The 19,185-nt window shown below is 38.7% G+C and overlaps 1 protein-coding gene across 1 annotated transcript in view; it reads right to left on the reverse strand.

Moving 5' to 3' along the window:
• The window catches only part of LMNTD1 (lamin tail domain containing 1), a 56,419-nt gene continuing 37,234 nt past the window's right edge, over window positions 1–19,185 (reverse strand). The window contains exons 8-10 of the mRNA XM_055566311.1: window positions 18,897–19,062; window positions 6,713–6,776; window positions 1–874 (exon numbers count right to left, since the gene is read on the reverse strand). Coding sequence (XP_055422286.1) covers window positions 6,735–6,776; window positions 18,897–19,062 — 208 coding nt within the window. The 3' untranslated portion in view covers window positions 1–874; window positions 6,713–6,734. The remainder of the gene's footprint in view (window positions 875–6,712; window positions 6,777–18,896; window positions 19,063–19,185) is intronic.

Genomic DNA, 19,185 nt, shown 5'->3' on the forward strand with positions numbered 1-19,185 from the left:
GACTGTATATGCCCCATCTTCTGCATGTGTTATATAAATAAACAAAAATTAAAATACATTAAGCTGGGCTATGAGGCATAGACAGGATTTGTTCTCAGAAACAGAAGCAATCATACCTTCTGCCTATGAAGAGAGGGTCAACATTAAAAATGAACAAGTTCATTAGTTTTTCAACTTGTATACTCTTAATAAGTATAGAATAAGATCGCTAAAGAATAAGAAGTGAGAATTGTGTAAAAAAAAAAAGTAGCTCCATCAGATTACTTAATAAAAACACTCCTGGTATTTCCTATCTATGGGATTTTGTACCTAGTGTCACAAGGTAGAAGAGATTATTTTGGCTGAATCTGAGTTACGTGCAGGCAGGTTTAAAAACTCCCAACTAGTTATCCCATAGAAACATCCTCTATTACTTCTGGACATTAGGAAGCCAGATTAAAACATGCTTTAGGGAGATAGATTCCAAGTGTAGAAAATCACACAGACCACAAGATTTGGAATTCCTAAAACATGTGCTTTTGGAAAATGCATCTGCAGAAATGGCAGAAGTGGTTGACCTAACATCTGGGCAGGGTATAAAAGACTGAAATTAATGATTGGGAAACTTCATGTGCATAAAATGGAAATGGTGATGGTTTTGCTTTTGACCAGTATTTTTCTTTGTAACAGCCTGGACAACAAATGTTTCAATTTGTGCACAAACTCTTATCTCCCTTCTTTAACAAATGGTATGAGGAAAGTCCTGAGGAATTATCTTTTCTAAAGGAAACCATGTTCTTGCTTGCTGCTGGCTTCCTCTCCTTTCCCGTGTGGAAGGCAGGCTGCATCATGTTAGGCATCCTTGTGTTGTTCTCCAGACTAGAATATTATCATCCTGAACAAAAGATAAAATGGAAACGCATGGTGAGATATAATATAGACTGTAAACATGTTGAAATTGTCAGAGCAATATAAAGTAGAAATGATCAAGTTCTTCATATTCCTCTTAAATGAAGACATGGAAACAGCAGATCTAGAACAGACTCATGGATGGGGGACAATAACAGGAAGAAGTTATTTGCTGATGCCTTACCTTTTGCCAGGGTAAAAGGAGAATTCACTTTTCTCTCTTTCTAACTCAACTTGGTAATTTGTGTGCTTATTCAGGTTACAGTTCTTATGCTGAGTCATGACTCCTAAGCAGTGTAGCTACTTCACTACCTGATCATGGATACTATTTCTTTCTGGTCTTAACTATGAAAATCCCAATGATTCTGAGACAACCAGCTTAATAACTCATTCCTAAACTTTCACCCCTCCATTTCCTTCTTGGTGGTACTTAAGTAGTATCTGATTAGCTTTTCCACTAAATAGCTAAGATATGCCCCAGATTTACAACATACCAGGTAACACACATAAAAAAGAAGAGAAAGTTTTGTTTCTCTGTTGCAATTGCTTGAGTCTTATCTAGGAGTCTTAGCAGGAGACTTCTCAGTCTGAGATATTTATATTCTCCTTCCTCTGAGGAAATGGAGTGAAGACACCTCACCTACATGTAGTTTCCTCTAACCTATGGAGTATCTCTGATCCAGCATGGAGAAGAGTCTAAACTGTAGGTGGTTTTACTTCTCTCATACAACCTTGCTGTGGCACAGGAAGGTGTGGCTGGGAACACAGAGAACAGGGTAGCTGACAGACTTGAAAGAAAGGAGGTTATGAGAAACAAATATTCTTGAAATTTCAACTGACTGAAGAATTTTGCAAACAGTCCACCTTGAGCACTGAGAGGAGAAAGACATAGATGGAAGAAACATACAACAAAATCTACATAGAAAATGCTGACATCAGAAAATTTAATCACTAGACTTTCAAAACTCCCTTCATAAATGGAAAGGACCTAATAGGATCAGAAGAGATTAAGAAAAGGCAGAAAGAATACACAGAAGAACTGTACAAAAAAAGCTCTTAATGACCCAGTTAACCAGGATGTTGTGGTCACTCACCTGACAGAGCCAGACATCCTGGAATGTGAAGTCAAGTGGGCCATAGGAAGCATTACTATGAACAAAGATAGTGGAGGTGATGAAATTCCAGCTGAGCTATTTCAAATCCTAAAAGATGATGCTGTGAAAGTGCTGCACACAATATGCCAGCAAATTTGGAAAACTCAGCAGTGGCCACAGGACTGGAAAAGGTCAGTTTTCATTCCAATCCCAAAGAAAGGCAATGCCAAAGAATGTTCAAATTACTGTACAATTGCACTCATTTTACATGGTTGCAAGATTATGCCCAAAACCCTTCAAGCTAGGCTTCAGCAATATGTGAACTGAGAACTTCCAGAGGTACAAGCTGGATTTAGAAAAGGCAAAGGAAAAATAGATCAAGTTGCCAACATATGCTGGATCATAGAAAAAGCAAGGGAATTCCAAAAATATCTACTTCTGCTTCACTGACTACGCTAAAGCCTTTGACTGCATGGATCACAACAAACTGTGAAATATTCTTAAAGAGATGGGAATATCAGACCACATTCCCTGCCTCCTGAGAAACCTGTTTGCAGGACAAGAAGCAAGAGTTAGAATCAGACATGGAACAACTGACTGATTCAACGTTGGGGAAGGAGTATGTCAAGGCTGTACGTTTGTCACCCTGCTTATTTAACTTATATACAGAGTACATTATATGAAATGCTGGACTGGATGACTCACAAGCTGGAATCAAGATTGCTGGGAGAAATATCAACAACCTCAGATATGCAGATGATACCACTTCAGTGGCAGAGAGTGAAGAGGAACTAAAGAGCTTCTTGATGAAGGTCAAAGAGGAGAGTGGAAAAAGCTGACTTACAACTCAACATTCAAAAAATTAAGTTCATGGCATCCAGTCCTATCACTTCATGGCAAATAGTTGAGGAAAAATTAGCAACAGTGTCAGATTTCATTTTCTTGGGCTCCAAAGTCAATGCAGACATTGACTGCAGCCACATAATTAAAATTCACTTGCTCCTTGGAAGAATAGCTATGATAAACCTAGACAATGTACAATGTATTAAAAAACAGAGACATCACTTTGCCAACAAAGGTCCAAATAGTCCAAGCTATGGTTTTTCCAGTAGTCAACTATGGATGTGAGAGTTGGACCATAAAGAAGGTTGAGTGCCAAAGAACTGATGCTTTCGAACTGTGGTGCTGGAGAAGACTCTTGAAGGGTCCTTTAGACAGCAAGTAGATCAAACCACTCAGTCCTAAAGGAAATCAACTCTGAATATTCATTGGAAGGACTGGTGCTGAAGCTGAAGCTCCAATACTTTGGCCACCTGATGCAAAGAGCCAACTCATTGGAAAAGACCCTAATGCTGGGAAAGATTGAGTGTAGGAGGAGAAGGGGATAATAGAGGATGAGATGGTTGGATGGCATCACTGACTTAATGGACATGAATTTTAGTAAACTCCAGGAGATGGTGAAGGACGGGGAAGCCTGGCGTGCTGTAGTTCATGGGGTCATAAAGAGTTGGACATGATTGAATGACTAACATACATATTCACAAGTTCTTGTCAGGGTCCCAAGGAAGGTTCAGAGGAGGACAAGAAGGACATCCCATGTTTGAGCTGTCCAGTTTGGGCCATTTAGAACAGTAAGTGGTGTGTGAACACAGACCAGTTCATGGAAGGACTCTATCAGTACTACTTTTTTAGGAGCCCTGATACAACAGTGGTGATGGGCAGGGAGGCCTGGCGTGCTGCAATTCATGGGGTCGCAGAGTCGGACACGACTGAGCGACTGAACTGAACTGAATACAAGAGTGCCTTACAAGTGTAAGAACTTTAGCCAATTATGAACTTAGTATGCCATGTTTGCAATTTTGCTGCTCTCCTCCCAGGTCCTAAGCAATTGCATACTCTCTCCCTCTCTCTCTCTCTCTCTCTCTTTTTTTTGCAATGGCATACTCTTGAGGACAGTACTGATGAAATGTAACAAGTTCCACTTCTGCCCTTGATCTGTCTTCCTTCTTTCTCCATTCTAGATTCCTCAGTGTCTCATGGCAAGTCTGAGAGTTCATGGGGCAGGTGGCAGACAGAGACATGACTTGGCCTTGCCAAAGTTCTCTACTCTAACCTGTGAGGAGTTCTATTCCTGCAGCCTTCTGTGGCATCATCCATCTGCATGGCCCATTAGTCAGACAGTAGAACTCTCACACGTTCCTTGCAAAGAACTGAGCAAAGAGCTTCTGGGAGCTGTGACTCCAAGTGCAGGGCATGGATTTATTCGGTTGTAGCATAGAAATGTGGTTAGTGTAAAAATATAATTAGCAGTCAGAGATGCTGGAGATTGAACTTTGATTTTCTGTGTTTGTAACTGACATTCTTCAATTAGTAGTTTTGGAAATAAGACTTGAATCTTTTTTGGTGTAAGGAGATGTCTTAAGAGTCTCATGGTAGCAAATTGCTTTTTTCATATGAATGAAGATGTCTTTTTCTAGTCCTACTTCTAAACTTGGGGTGTTTTTGCCTTTCAGACAAGTGGGTGGGGTGCAATCAGACAAAGACAGATGAGGTAAAATTTTGCTCCCACTAAAAGCTTCAGAAAATATTCTGAGAGCACATTAATGACCCATCCTAAAGATGTCACCAGTTGGGGATGGAGGCTCTGAGAAAACAAAAGAAAGGCATCTCAAGAAAACTAGGACTTTTCAAAACAGAGTAGGTACAAAAAAACTCAGAGCTACCGAAGAATTTCCCACAGAGAGGCTCAGAGAACATGGTAGTTAAGCAGAATAATGACTGAAGAAGACCAACAAAGGTTAAAAACTTTTGCCAAAATTATGTTATTCTATATCTCATGAGAGGATTTAGAACAGGTTTTTCCAACCAAAACCGACTAGAACAAAGTCCTGTTTTTGTTTTTAATATAATGTCCCTATTCCAACTCATCTGCACTTTCAGTATACAGTGCAATTGCCTTCTGGTTACAGGAAGTGAAGGGTAATTGAAGTATAGACGTGCTGGTTCCTAATGCCTGTGGCAGATTTCAGATCCCATCCTCTGCATTTCAGTGACCCCCCTGCTCAGGGCTATGCCAACTGGAAGAAACGGATCCCTGTGTAGATAGACTAGAAGTCTAGAAGACTTCTGGGAGTGGAAATTATATCAGTGGGGGCCAAGGCTGGATTCTCCAGTTCTTTGCAATGAAAAAATCCTTAATTTTGGCCTTGTGGTTGATTACTAGGTGAATTTTGATAAACTTGTCTCCACAGACTTCCGTTTCTTTCACTCTAGAATGAAGTAGCTAAAATAAATTCTTTTACAGCCCTGATGTTTTATGAGAAGTGTCTGAGAAGACCACTTCCCAGAAGAATAGGAAGAGGCAGCCATCACGTTTTTAAGAGGTTGGAAGCTCAAGGATAATGAGGCTATAGAAATGGAAAGACTGGACTTGTGTAAGAGTAGGTAACATTCAGAAAAATAGAAGATGATCAGGAAAAACCAAGGCAGGGACAAACTGAAAGAAACTAACAGCTGAGCAACCAGAGAAAACTCAGCAGGTTGGTACATAGACATGGGTGGCTAGTGGGACCATGAAAGGCCAGCAGGCTGTGTAGGGTAGTAGTGTTAAGTCATTTTTGTCAGCAGAGTCTAGAATATTAGCAATTTAGGGATCCAGTGCCTGTAGCTTTATTCTGAAATCAAGGAGTAAACACAAAGCTTCATCAGAAAAAAAGATCAATAAGACATATAAGTAGATCAGTCATGGACTAGGGCAATACAGGAGTCAACTAAAGAAGGATACTGACCAAAAAGATTCCTTGACCCCAAATTGTCTTGTCATCAGCTCTTGGGACAAGAGTTTAAACACAACCACTTACAAAACAGAAAGTCATTGTAGATATCACTTAGATGTAAATATCAGCATGAAAAAGATGAGGCAAGGTAGGAAGTGACTGGTTAAACAATGCAAAGTCATTTATCAACTAAATAGCACAGGCCAGAGCTCCTACTCTTTCATCTCCATTTAAAAGATATACAACTACACAGCTTCCACAGTCTCCTTAACCAGAATAAGTTTGTTATACTATTAATACTTTGTTGCTCATAGGAACTAAAATGTACTGGTATAGCTGCAAAATGGTTTTTAAAGTTTGGAAAGGACTTTATTCTCTCTTTAGCAATGAATGAGAATGGAGGTTTCTCCTTATCCTTGCCAACACTGGCTGTTATTATTTTTTTTAATGTTTGAGGTTTTAAAACTTTTTTGAATTTATTTTTATTTGGAGAACAATTGCTTTACAAGTGTTGGTTTCTTCTGTACAACAACATGAATCAGTCATAAATATACATATATTCTCTCCCTCTTGAACCTCCCTCCCACCCACACCGCCATCCCATCCCTCTAGGTTGTCACAGAGCATTTCTGTAAGTATTCTAACTGACTCTGAATTTCAGTCACTCTTACTTACCCATCAACAAGGATAGGATGAGGATATAAAAGGTAGAATGAGGGAAAAAAGTAAAGATGTGCTATTTCTTTGTTTCCCATTCTTAGAAAGTTTATCATACAACAGAGATGACAAAAATTGATGGCTCCAAAAGCAACATAAATATTTAACAGAAAATTAATCACTACAGATACATGAAAAAATTCCATGATCTGATGGCTTCTAAAGATGTATCTACAAATTATTTTAGCTTTCTTTTTCTGCAAAGAAGGCAAATTTGCAATATCTCTATATACTCACCTTTAGATGTTGAATTGACTGCCTATTGCTTTCGTAACTCAGACGTCCTGTTTTTTCTTGATCTCTGCAAACCCCAAAAAAGGCTCAAGGTTAGGCAGATGGGCAAGATCCTATATGCTGAGCATTATTTTTTCCACATTTAAATAAACCCTGGAATAAACTAACAACCAAAGGATTATTTTCATTTGAAGAAAAAAATCTAAGGTATAAGGACAATATTTAATAGTAACTTGAATCAAAGTGTTTAAATACCACTGGAAAAGTATTATTTGATTGGTAAGTCCAAACTTTGAGTCATTTTAAAAGGGAACATAAATTTCAAGATATAATTAAAACTTTGAGAGAAAAAATATCTGGAAGATGTATTTTTAAAAACTGAGGTTGCAGAATAATCTTACCAGCCTGTAAACTTCCTCAAATGCTTTCTACAATTCCAGCAGCCACAATGATGCAGTAGCCAGTGAAGGGAGGTTCAGGAATAAGGTTGCATCAGGAGAGAGTTATTAATACAAGGAGATGTGTGGACAGAAGCAGACACGACCTAGCCTGCCAATTTAGGTGGCTCTATGCTGGTGATGAATGAGTTGACTATTCATCACCAGGGTAGGGTGGTGGCCTCCCTCACTTCCATCTATTTGGGCAGGGACTGAAAGTCACTTTGTTGAAATATAATTCCTACATAGAAAAAACCAAGTGTATCAAACTGAAATAGTACTGGATGGATGATCCCAAGTATAAATTACTTCTAGCCCAGAGATGAAATGTTGTTTTATTCTTATAAAACAAGAGAGGAAAGAAAAATAATATTTTAGGTGCAGATAACAATGCACTCCTCTGGAAAAGACCACTCTAGGGAAGCTGCTCAGTCATGCCTATCTCTTTTCCTTCTCTGTGAGTTCAGAAGAATTGTCAAGTGAATTGCTAGTATTTGGTAGCCCACAAGTGTGGCCAAGAGGAGCTATCTACCCTATGTCCAAGGTCAGGGGCAACGGCCGAGAGGAGCTACCCCACGTCCAAGGTAAGGAGCAGAGGCTGCACTTTGCTGGAGCAGCCATGAAGAGACACCCCACATCCAAGGTAAGAGAAACCCAAGTAAGATGTTATGTGCTGAGAGAGGGCAGCAGAGGGCAGACAGACTGAAACCACAATCACAGACAACAGGCTAATCTGATCACGTGGACCATAGCCTTGTCTAACTCAGTGAAACTAAGGCATGCCATGTGGGGCCACCCAAGATGAACGGGTCATGGTGGAGATGTCTGACAGAATGTGGTCCACTGGAGAAGGGAATGGCAAACCACTTCTGTATTCTTGCCTTGAGAACCCCATGAACAGTATGAAAAGTCCAAAAGATAGGATACTGAAAGATGAACTCCCCATGTCAGTAGGTGCCCAATATGCTATTAGAAATCAATGCCTAGATGTCCATCAACAGATGAATGGATAAGAAAGCTGTGGTACATATACACAATGGAGTATTACTCAGCCATTAAAAAGAATACATTTGAATCAGTTCGAATGAGGTGGATGAAACTGGAGCCTATTATACAGAGTGAAGTAAGCCAGAAAGAAAAACACCAATACAGTATACTAACACATATATATGGAATTTAGAAAGATGGTAACAATAACCCTGTGTACGAGACAGCAAAAGAGACACTGATGTATAGAACAGTCTTATGGACTCTGTGAGAGAGGGAGAGGGTGGGAAGATTTGGGAGAATGGCATTGAAACATGTTAAATATCATGTATGAAATGAGTTGCCAGTCCAGGTTCGATGCACGATACTGGATGCTTGGGGCTGGTGCACTGGGACGACCCAGAGGGATGGAATGGGGAGGGAGGAGGGAGGAGGGTTCAGGATGGGGAACACATGTATACCTGTGGTGGATTCATTTTGATATTTGGCAAAACTAATACAATTATGTAAAGTTTAAAAATAAAATTAAATTAAATTTAAAAAAAAAGAAATTAATGGAGAAATAACTCCAGAAAGAATGAAGAAATGGAGCCAAAGCAAAAACAACACCCAGTTATGGATGGGACTGGTGATAGAAGCAAGGTTCGCTGCTTAAAGAGCAATATTGCATAGGAACCTGGAATGTTAGGTCCATGAATCAAGGCAAATTGGAAGTGGTCAAACAGGAGATGGCAAGAGTGAACATTGACATTCCAGGACAATACTTCAGCCACCTGATGTGGAGAGCTGACTCATTTGAAAAGACCCTGATGCTGGAAAGATTGAGGGCAGGAGGAGAAGGGGACAACATAGGATGAGATGATTGGATGGCATCACCAACACAATGGACATGGGTTTGGGAGTTGGTGATGGACAGGGAGGCCTGGCATGCTGTGGTTCATGGGGTTGCAAAGAGTCAGACATGACTGAGCGACTGAACTGATCTGAACTGAACTGAACTGATTACAAAGTGTGAAAATGTGATGTGCAAGAAAGAATAACAAAAACACAGGGTGTTGCTGGTTAACACAGTGATTCTCTTAGCCACTAATAGGTTTCTAAATCTAATGAATCAGGATGCTGTTTGGCACATCATAGTGTTAACTTTCTGAACAGTGAGTTATGGACCTGGAATATAAACAGGCTTCTAAGATATTTTCCTTATACAGGCAATTGTTTAGACAGAACAATCTAGCCATCGCTACTCATCTTCTGGAGCAATTTGTTGGCGTGAAACACTCTTGTAAATATTTTATGTGTGTCCTTCCAGAATGACGAGCCTGAAGATGAAGGTTTTGAATTGCACCCCAAAAGCTTGTTATTCAGCAGAGTATTGTATTTTAGAGCTGCAAACACTTACAGAAAATTCCCATCTATAATGTCTTGAATTTTAATGATGGGATTATTACTGGTAGTGCTTTCATTTCAGAGTGTGATGGTGGTAATTTCTTGGGTTATTTGATCCTGAAATATTTAGCACCTAGTAACTTTAATCTGAATGTTTTGACTTCCGAAAATAGTATTTTTACTTTTCTGAAGCAAGGGGTCATTAATGATGTATTTTCATAAATTAGATTATAATCTTTCATAACTTTAAAACACTTCTGTTTTATAATGTTGAAATGTTTTGAAATACAAGATCTAGTCAGGAAGTTACCTAATCATTTTATCATTAGGGCTAATATCTTGGAATTCTTTATATGGTCATTAAACAAACCTGTATTTCAGCTGTAAGAAGAGATGCATAAATGGTTCTCTCCTTTCTATTTTTTAAAAGAAACTCCTACAGAAGTTATAGTGATATTACAATCTAAATCTTCTGAAATCATGCAGAAGAGAAAAATAATTACTTTTAAACATATGATTTAATATAATTTTTCTTGTAAGAGCTCCTCCTTTTCTTGATGCTATTATTCAATAATAAAAAATGAACAGAAAGCTTTGGCATTTTGTAATATTCTTACAAGCAATTATTTTCTACTCAGTCTGATTTTAAAAGGTCCAACTAATTGGCCTTCTATACTCCACATGACAGTCAAGTTTTGTTTTAAAATTTCTGTGTATCAATTATAGTAATACTGTTGACTAATACTGCCATCTGTATATATGTATAGACACACACACACACACACATATATATGTATACATATATACATATATATGATATTAACTGAAAATATGGCCATTCATAGCAAAGTGACATATGACATTCTAAATTCTTAATCTGATAAATGTAAATAATGCAATACAAGTCTAAACAGTAGTAACCAGAACAGACACTAATATGGAGGATGCATTTTTTTCCCTTTGTTACCATTACGGATTGGAAGTATATTCTTATGGGAGAAAAACACTTTGATCTCAGGACAGATAAAGCTGAATTTATTGAACTGTAATGAGTCAGAAATGGCCCACAGTCTAAACTAAAGTAAAATTCCAAGAATGTGATCTAAATATAGAGCTTACACTGATGAAATTTTAACTCTTTCATTCCTGCGTAATCTATGTTCTGGTTTCATCTGTTTTTTAATTGATTTTTTAAGTGTGGCTTTGTAAGCCTCAGAAATCAAGGAACGCTATTGTCATTCTTACTATAATAATGGGCTTCCTTGGTGGCTCAGTGGCAAAGAATCCACCTGCAATGCTGGAGACGAAAGTTCAGTCCCTGGGTTGGGAAGATCACCTGAGAAGGAAATGGCAACCCACTCCAGTATTCTTGCCTGGGAAACCCCATGGACAGAGGATCCTGGTGGGCTACAGTCCATGGGGTTGCCAAAGAGTAGGGCATGACTTAGCAACAAAACAACACTGTAACAACATTGGTATGGAAGATGGTAGCAGCCGTTGAGTCCCCAGTTAAAATGAACGCACTGCAATGTGCAATATGGATCACAGATGGTAGGTAAATGCATTAGTGAGCAAATAAAGTGGGCTAGCAGAAGCACACGCTGGAATCAAGATTGCTGGGGGAAATCTCAATAACCTCAGATATGCAGATGACACCACCCTTATGGCAGAAAGTGAAGAGGAACTCAAAAGCCTCTTGATGAAAGTGAAAGAGGAGAGTGAAAAAGTTGGCTTAAAGCTCAACATTCAGAAAACAAAGATCGTGGCATCCAGTCCCATCACTTCATGGGAAATAGATGGGGAAACAGTGGAAACAGTGTCAGACTTTATTTTTGGGGGCTCCAAAATCACTGCAGACGGTGACTGCAGCCATGAAATTAAAAGATGCTTACTCCTTGGAAGGAAAGTTATGACCAACCTAGATAGCATATTCAAAAGCAGAGACATTACTTTGCCAACAAAGGTTCGTCTAGTCAAGGCTATGGTTTTTCCTGTGGTCATGTATGGATGTGAGAGTTGGACTGTGAAGAAAGCTGAGCACCAAAGAATTGATGCTTTTGAACTGTGGTGTTGGAGAAGACTCTTGAGAGTCCCTTGGACTGCAAGGAGATCCAACCAGTCCATTCTGAAGGAGATCAGTCCTGGGATTTCTTTGGAAGGAATGATGCTAAAGCTGAAACTCCAGTACTTTGGCCACCTCATGCGAAGAGTTGACTCATTGGAAAAGACTCTGATGCTGGGAGGGACTGGGGGCAGGAGGAGAAGGGAACGACAGAGGATGAGATGGCTGGATGGCATCACTGACTCGATGGACGTGAGTCTGGGTGAACTCTGGGAGTTGGTGATGGACAGGGAGGCCTGGTGTGCTGCAGTTCATGGGGTCGCAAAGAGCCGGACATGACTGAGCAACTGAACTGAACTGAAAATGCCTCAAACAGTACACACACCCACACTGTTAGCTTGTAGCAGTGTCTGTAGGATATTCTCTTCCAATTAGTTTCTGCCATTTGAGTTAACAGAAGAAAGTTGATCAAGTTGTCCATAGTCTGTTGGCTCTTCTCAGCAAGATGAAAGCACACACTTGGTCTGGGAACAATGGTGGCAGCACAATGCAAACACATGTGCTTTCTTGAAGGGCCTTTAATGTTTCCAAGAATGAGTCTTTTATGCTGTAGTCAGTGCTCTGATAGCTCCAAGTGCATACTGCTGCTGCTGCTGCTAAGTCACTTCAGTCGTGTCCAACTCTGTGCGACCCCAGAGACGGCAGCCCACCAGGCTCCCACGTCCCTGGGATTCTCCAGGCAAGAACACTGGAGTGGGTTGCCATTGCCTTCTCCAATGCATGAAAGTGAAAATGAAAGGGAAGTCGCTTAGTCGTGTTCGACTCTTCGCGACCCCATGGACTGCAGCCTACCAGGCTCCTCCGTACATGGGATTTTCTAGGCAAGAGTGCTGGAGTGGGGTGCCAAGTGCATACTACATTCTATCAAAAATATTTTACTTGTTTTATTTTTTCAAATTCTTATTATGGATAATTCCAAACATGCAGGAAATATGAAGGAATAACACAAGCACATCTGTATACCTGTCACCCAGATTCAATAATTAATAGTTTGGCACATTTGCATTATCTATCCATGCTTATGTCACACCAAACCACTAGGAATCAAGCAAAGATTCTGTATTTGATCTAAGAACAATCAATATGACTGCAACACAATAAACACAGCTAAGGAAAGAACAAAGATTTGTCAAATCTAATCATTCTATATTCAAATTTACCTAATTATCTTAAAATGTGTTATCTAGCTGAGAATTTTGCTTTGCTTTCTTTCTGGCCAATAGTCTATTAAGTAAAACTAAAAGGTAGTGACCCCATGTGGGCCATCAGGTTCAGACATCATAATGGCCTACACAAGATGGTTTCTCTCTCACTTAGTCTGGAGATGTGCCAACAGGCGTTCAGGATGGCGTTTGCATCCTCAACACATGGCTTCATCCCTAGGTTGAACTATGGCAGCTCCACTCTGTAATCATGGTACAGAGGTGACACGGAGGAACGCACTGTCCAAGGCCATGATCCAGATGCTGTGTACACAACTTCTGTTCATGTTCCGTCCTACAGAATGTAGACACATTGTCCTGCCTAGCTGCAGAGACTGAGAAAAACAGGCTTTATTCTTGGTGGCCATGAGTTTAGGTTTCCCTGGACCTATGGGTCTTGTGTCTAAAGGAACAATAGTTTAGGGGCAGTAATTAGCCATCTTTGCCATGAGTGTTTCCGGAAATAACTGAGCTCTGATGAACCATCGTAAGACTAATACATTGCAATATACTGATATGCTTAGATATGTTTCAGGTAAGACTATTTTTCTCTTACACTAAATGTGCCTCATATTATTATTATTCAAAGTGAATATTACTTTGAATATTAATAAATGATCTATAATTTTAGGTTTTCTTTCTCCTTCCTAGACAAGATATAAGCTGTCAGGGTTCATTACTGTAACTATGCTTCCTTTCCTTTCTAATATGCCGTTTTTGGTTATCAAGCTTCTAAAAATAAACTTTTATTTAAGGATAACTTACTTGCAGAGAAGTTCACAAGTCGTAACTGCACAGCATGATAAAAGCAGTGATTCATGTAAACACCACTCAGATCAAGAATCAGAACATTGTTAGTATTCTAGAAGCAGTTTTGTTTAAGTGTCAAGTACTATTTCCTTTTTTCTTCCAGAGATAATGTTATTATGACCTTTAACACCATGGTTTAATTTTCATGTTTTTGAATTTTATATAAATGAAATCATATTTTGCATGTTCCTTTCAGACTGGCATCTTTTGTTCAATATCATGCTTATATAATTCATTGGTATTATTGCATATAACAGTAGTTCATTTTCATTGCTGATGGGATTGTATTAATATATCATAATTAATCCATGATATTCTTAATGAACAACTGTATTGCTTCTCAGTTCAGTTCAGTCACTCAGTCGTGTCCAATTCTTTGTGACCCCATGGACTGCAGCACACCAAGCTTCTCTGTCCATCACCAACTCCCGGAGTTTACTCAAACTCATGTCCATTGAGTCAGTGATGCCATCCAACCAACTCATCCTCTGTCGTCCCCTTCTCCTCCCACCTTCAATCTTTCCTAGCATCAGGGTCTTTTCTAATGAGCCAGTTCTTTGCATCAGGTGGCCAAAGTATGGGAGTTTCAGCTTCAGCATCAGTCATTCCAATGAATATTCATGACTGATTTCCTTTAGGATTGACTGGTTTGATCTCCAAGTATTGCTCCTAATTTTTGCCTATTACAAAAAGAGTTGCTGTGATTATTATCGTCTTTGTCATTTGGTCCACATATGTGTCTATTTGTTAGGCATATATGATTCCTGGGACTAAAACTGATGAATTATGGGATATTTGTTAATTTATTTTTCTTGTCTTATTGCACTCAGACTTCCAGTACAATGCTGAGTGGGAATTGTAATAATGAAAATTCTTACCTTGAGCTGGATCTCAAGGGGAAAACTTCAATTACTTTACCATTTAGTATGATAGGAATTTTGTAGACATAAAAGAAAGTATATAATTTTATTTTTTATTTTGTTAATTAATTTTCAAAGTTTGAATCAACTTTGCATTCTTAAAATAAACTTTATGATATAATCCCCAAATAACCCACATATCAAAGATAATCACACTGAAAATTAGGATATATTTTGAACTGAATGATAATGAAAGTATGGCATACATCATGCCAGAAACACAACATTTCATATACTATTCTTTTAGTGTTTATGCAAAATTCCAACATGCATAATTGGTTTACTAAAGTCTAATATAAATGGATATTTTTACAACTTACTGAACAAATCATGACGTTTGGAGTACTTTAACTCCATTTTCTCCACTCCTAATTTTTGTGCTATTGATGTTGTTATTTGGGTTAAGTAGTATCCCTCCAAATGTATATGTATATGTATATGTATATGTATATGTATATGTCCTAACCTCTTGACTGAAGTCGTGAATGTAACTTAATTTGAAAATTGAGTCTTTGCAGATGTAATCAAGTTAAGAAGAATTTCTAGTAGATTAGAGTGGGCCCTAATTCAATGACTGATGTCCTTATAAGAAGAAGAAAATATGGATACAGATGCACAGATTGTGGAAAGATGGAGGCAGAGGTTAGAGTGATGCAATCCATGAGACAAGGAACACCAAGGAATGCTGGCAACCATCAGAAGGTAGGAAGAGGCAAGGAAGATAATCCCCTAAGGCCTGCAGAAATAGCGTGACCCTGCTGAAAACCTGATTTCAGACTGCTAGTCTCGAGAACGGTGAGAGAATAGATGTGTTTTAAGCCGCCGAGTTTGTAGTACTTTGTACGGTAGCCTTGGGAAACTAACACAGCTGTCACGTATTTAAATTCTCTATTTTACCCCCACAAGGCAATCTTAGTATAATTCTGTGCAGTGAATATGCATTTATGTTGAACCATGTTTTGACTCTGTATTTTTTTCACTTCTTCCAGCATCTCTGTGCATCCTTCTAGGATCATTCTCTTTCCAGCTGAAGTATTTTCTTAATGTGGTCTGTGGTTGATGAATTCTCTGTTTCTGTTGGCCTGAGAATGTCTTTGTTTCATCTCATATTTTGAAGTTGATTTTTAATTGGTATAGAACTCTAGGATAATAGTTCTTTTAAAAGTTTTTTAGCTTTTTATTTTATATTGGAGTATAGTGATTAATAATGCTATGACAGTTTGAGGCACACAGCAGAGTGACGCAGCCGTGCACTCACATGTATCTTTCTATGTTAGGGCAGGAGTTCTTTTAGCACATTAGCACACTGAAGATATCATTCCCTAGTCTTCAGATTTCCAGTATTTGGTTTGTAAAGTTTTATTATAATATAGAGCTACCTTTGAATTTGTGCTGCTTAGAATTTATTTTTCGTAATTCTGTGGCTTGATGTCTTTCATCAGTTTTTGAGACGTTTGTCATTATTTCTTTAATTATAACTCTTGCCTCAAACTTACTCTCCTGTCCTTTTGGGACTCAAATTACAACTCTTGTCCCGTCTCTTTTTCAAACCTGCTTTGTTCTTCTTTTCCTTATTTTTCCTCCTCTATTCTTTCCTTCCTTCCTTCTTTCCTCCTAGATTTTGGAATATTTTCCACTCCACTTCATTTTCAACACTGCTTCTAAAATTCTTTCTTTTGCTGTCTCGCATACAAAAAAAATAAATAAAATAAATAAAATTCTCTTTTAAAATGCAGATAAAACTCTAAAAGATTTGTCTTTAAAAACCTTCAGTGTCACCTACTCTGTCCTTCATCAACATGCATTAAACAATTACTATATGTCATGTGCCGTATTTAGTGTTGTTTATGTAAATTAAAATATTTCAATTATACAATATATTTTATGAATTAATGTATTTGCAATTTTCTCAACTGAAGTCAAAGAAAACCTCTTAAAATTCTGATGTATATCTGTTAATAGCGAAAATTTAATGAATAGAAAATTTTAAAGGTATGTAATGAACAGACGCGCTGAAAACATTAAAGCAATTGTCTTTTAAAATTATCGTTACATGGGACTTCCCTGGTGGTCCAGTGGTTAAGAATCCACCTGCCAGTGCAGGGGACACAGGTTTGAACCCTGATCTGGAAAGATCCCACATGTTGCAGAGCAACTAAGTCTGTAAGCCACAACTACTGAGCCTGTGCTCTAGGGCCTGTGAGCTGCAACTGTTGAGCCTATGCACCCTAAAGTCCATACTCTGCAACAAGAGAAGCCACTGCAGTGAGAGAAGCCACACAACGAGAAGACCTCACACTGCAACAAAACGTAGCCTCCACTGGCCACAACTAGAAAACACCCCAGTACAGCAACAAAGACCCAGCACAGTAAAAAATATAAATAAATTTTTAAAATTATCACTTTATAATATACAAATACAGTGCAATTTATGTTGAACAAAAAATTTACTGAATAATCAATGTAAGTTGCCATCACTATAGAAAGGTGTATCAAGAAAATTTGAAGTCAAATTTCTTTGGTAAACAAGTTGTTGAGAATAAGTGAAGGCTATCAATAATTGGAGAAAAACATGAAGATACTTCTTAAAATCTCAAGTCTAAGTCATAAAGTCCTAAAAATGTGTATCTATAAAATATATATGTATATTAAATGTATATATATATACACACATATAACTTATTGCTGAAAAAGCTTTTTAAATTTCATATCCAAGTCTCATACTTTATAGATGAAGCAACTCAGGCACAAAGACATAGGATACTTAATTTTATGAAATGGAATATATTTAGGAATTTACAGAATTTCCATCATTCCACTTCTAAAAGGCATTATTTTGGGGGGTGCTATTTCTAGCATGCGTTAGCATACTAGCATGGTGGTTTTCATACTAAGTGTACAGAATCCTGTGATTCCAAATAAGTGCCTCAGAGGTCACAGGGAAGAAGGAGAGAAGAAAATGGATGGGACTTCCTGGTGGTGCAGAGGATAAGAATCCACCTGCCAATGCAGGGGACATGGGTTCGATCCCTGGTCCAGGAAGATCCGACATGCCACAGGGCAACTAAGCCCATGCACCACAACTACTGAGCCCAAGCACCCTAGAGCCTGAGTTCTGCAACAAGAGAAGCCATTGCAATGAGAAGCCCGAGCACAACAATTAGAGAGTTGCCCCCATTCACTGAAACTAGAGAAAGCCTGTGCATGGCAGCTAAGACCCAGCACAGCCAAAATTAATATAAATGAGTAAATAAAAGAAGAAGATAGCTGTAGTGGGTAGTGGGAATCACTTTTCTTCAACTTGGATGGGTCTGTTTTCATCCATTTCATATATTGGGATTCTGCCCAAGATTTCACTTAAAAAAGCATCTTTCTGCTAAATATGTTTATAAATAATTTTAACTTCTCCAGGATTTCACTACTATATGAAAGCTTAGGATCTGGCACCATATCTAATCAGTTATTAATTATTTGGGAGCCCCTGGTGAACCTTGTGAACTTTCTTGCCAGAAAACATCACATAGGTTTACTTTTTTTTTTTCCTCCAAGTTTAACAGATTCGTGGACTTCCTGAAGTCCATGAACAGATCCTGGGCTAATAACACCAACTCTAAAAGCGTTACTTAAAGGACTTATATAAGAAACTTCTGGTTGAAAGAAGAGTAAGAATTTGGGATTCATATTAGAATGTGTTCAGAAAAAATGGATTTTTTTTTTAGCACAGCTTAACTTATAGGTCCCATTTATCCTGTCTAATGAGAAACAAAATATACTTTCAACAACACTTAAAGAATCCTATGTCCTCTTGTCGTTCATGATGTTCTTTTGATGATGCATTCAGACACCTGATGCCAAGAGCCAACTCAATGGAAAAGTCCCTGATGCTGGGAAAGACTGAAGGCCAAAGGAGAAGGGGCCAGCAGAGGATGAGGTGGTTAGATAGCATTACCCACTCATTGGACATGAATCTGAGCAAATTGCTGGAGATGGTGAAGCAGAGGGAAGCCTGGCATGCTGCAGTCCATAAGGTCTCGAAGAGTCGAACACGACTTAGCAACTGAACAGCAACAACAGTAACTCAGACACTATGCTAGAGCAGGAGTACTAGGTTGGCTAAAAGTTTGTTTGGGGTTTTCCACGCCATTGCATGGAAAACCCGAATGGACATAAGTCAACAAGCTCATGGTACTGACTTTAGAGGCCATCTATTCTTGAGGATATGAATAATTTTTAACACTTTTACTACTTAACCACGTTTTTACTAGTTCTACACACACACATACATCACTTACCCTCCACTGGAATAGTATCCCTTTGACCTACCTGGACTGGATCCGTCTGGGTTGACCTGGGCTGTCTGCTTAAGCTGTGTTCAGCCACGGAGGTGTTGTGAGCTTTGGTCAGTGCACAGTAGGGGTGTGCAGGGACATTAGGACTGCGGCACCATGGGCTACGAGTGGGGAAAAGGGTTGGTGGGATTTCTTTTTCTCTGTAAAAGAAAAATTGAGCCCAAATTGAACTCAAAAGCCACTTCATCCAGTGATGTGAATAATGAAGGCTCCATTAGAGTGAAAGCATGTTCCAAGATCAGACAGCATGGCTTTTCCAGTCT

This window comes from Bubalus kerabau, chromosome 1 (genome assembly GCF_029407905.1).
Source record: "Bubalus kerabau isolate K-KA32 ecotype Philippines breed swamp buffalo chromosome 1, PCC_UOA_SB_1v2, whole genome shotgun sequence".
In the NCBI taxonomy this organism is placed as follows: Eukaryota; Metazoa; Chordata; class Mammalia; order Artiodactyla; family Bovidae; genus Bubalus; species Bubalus kerabau.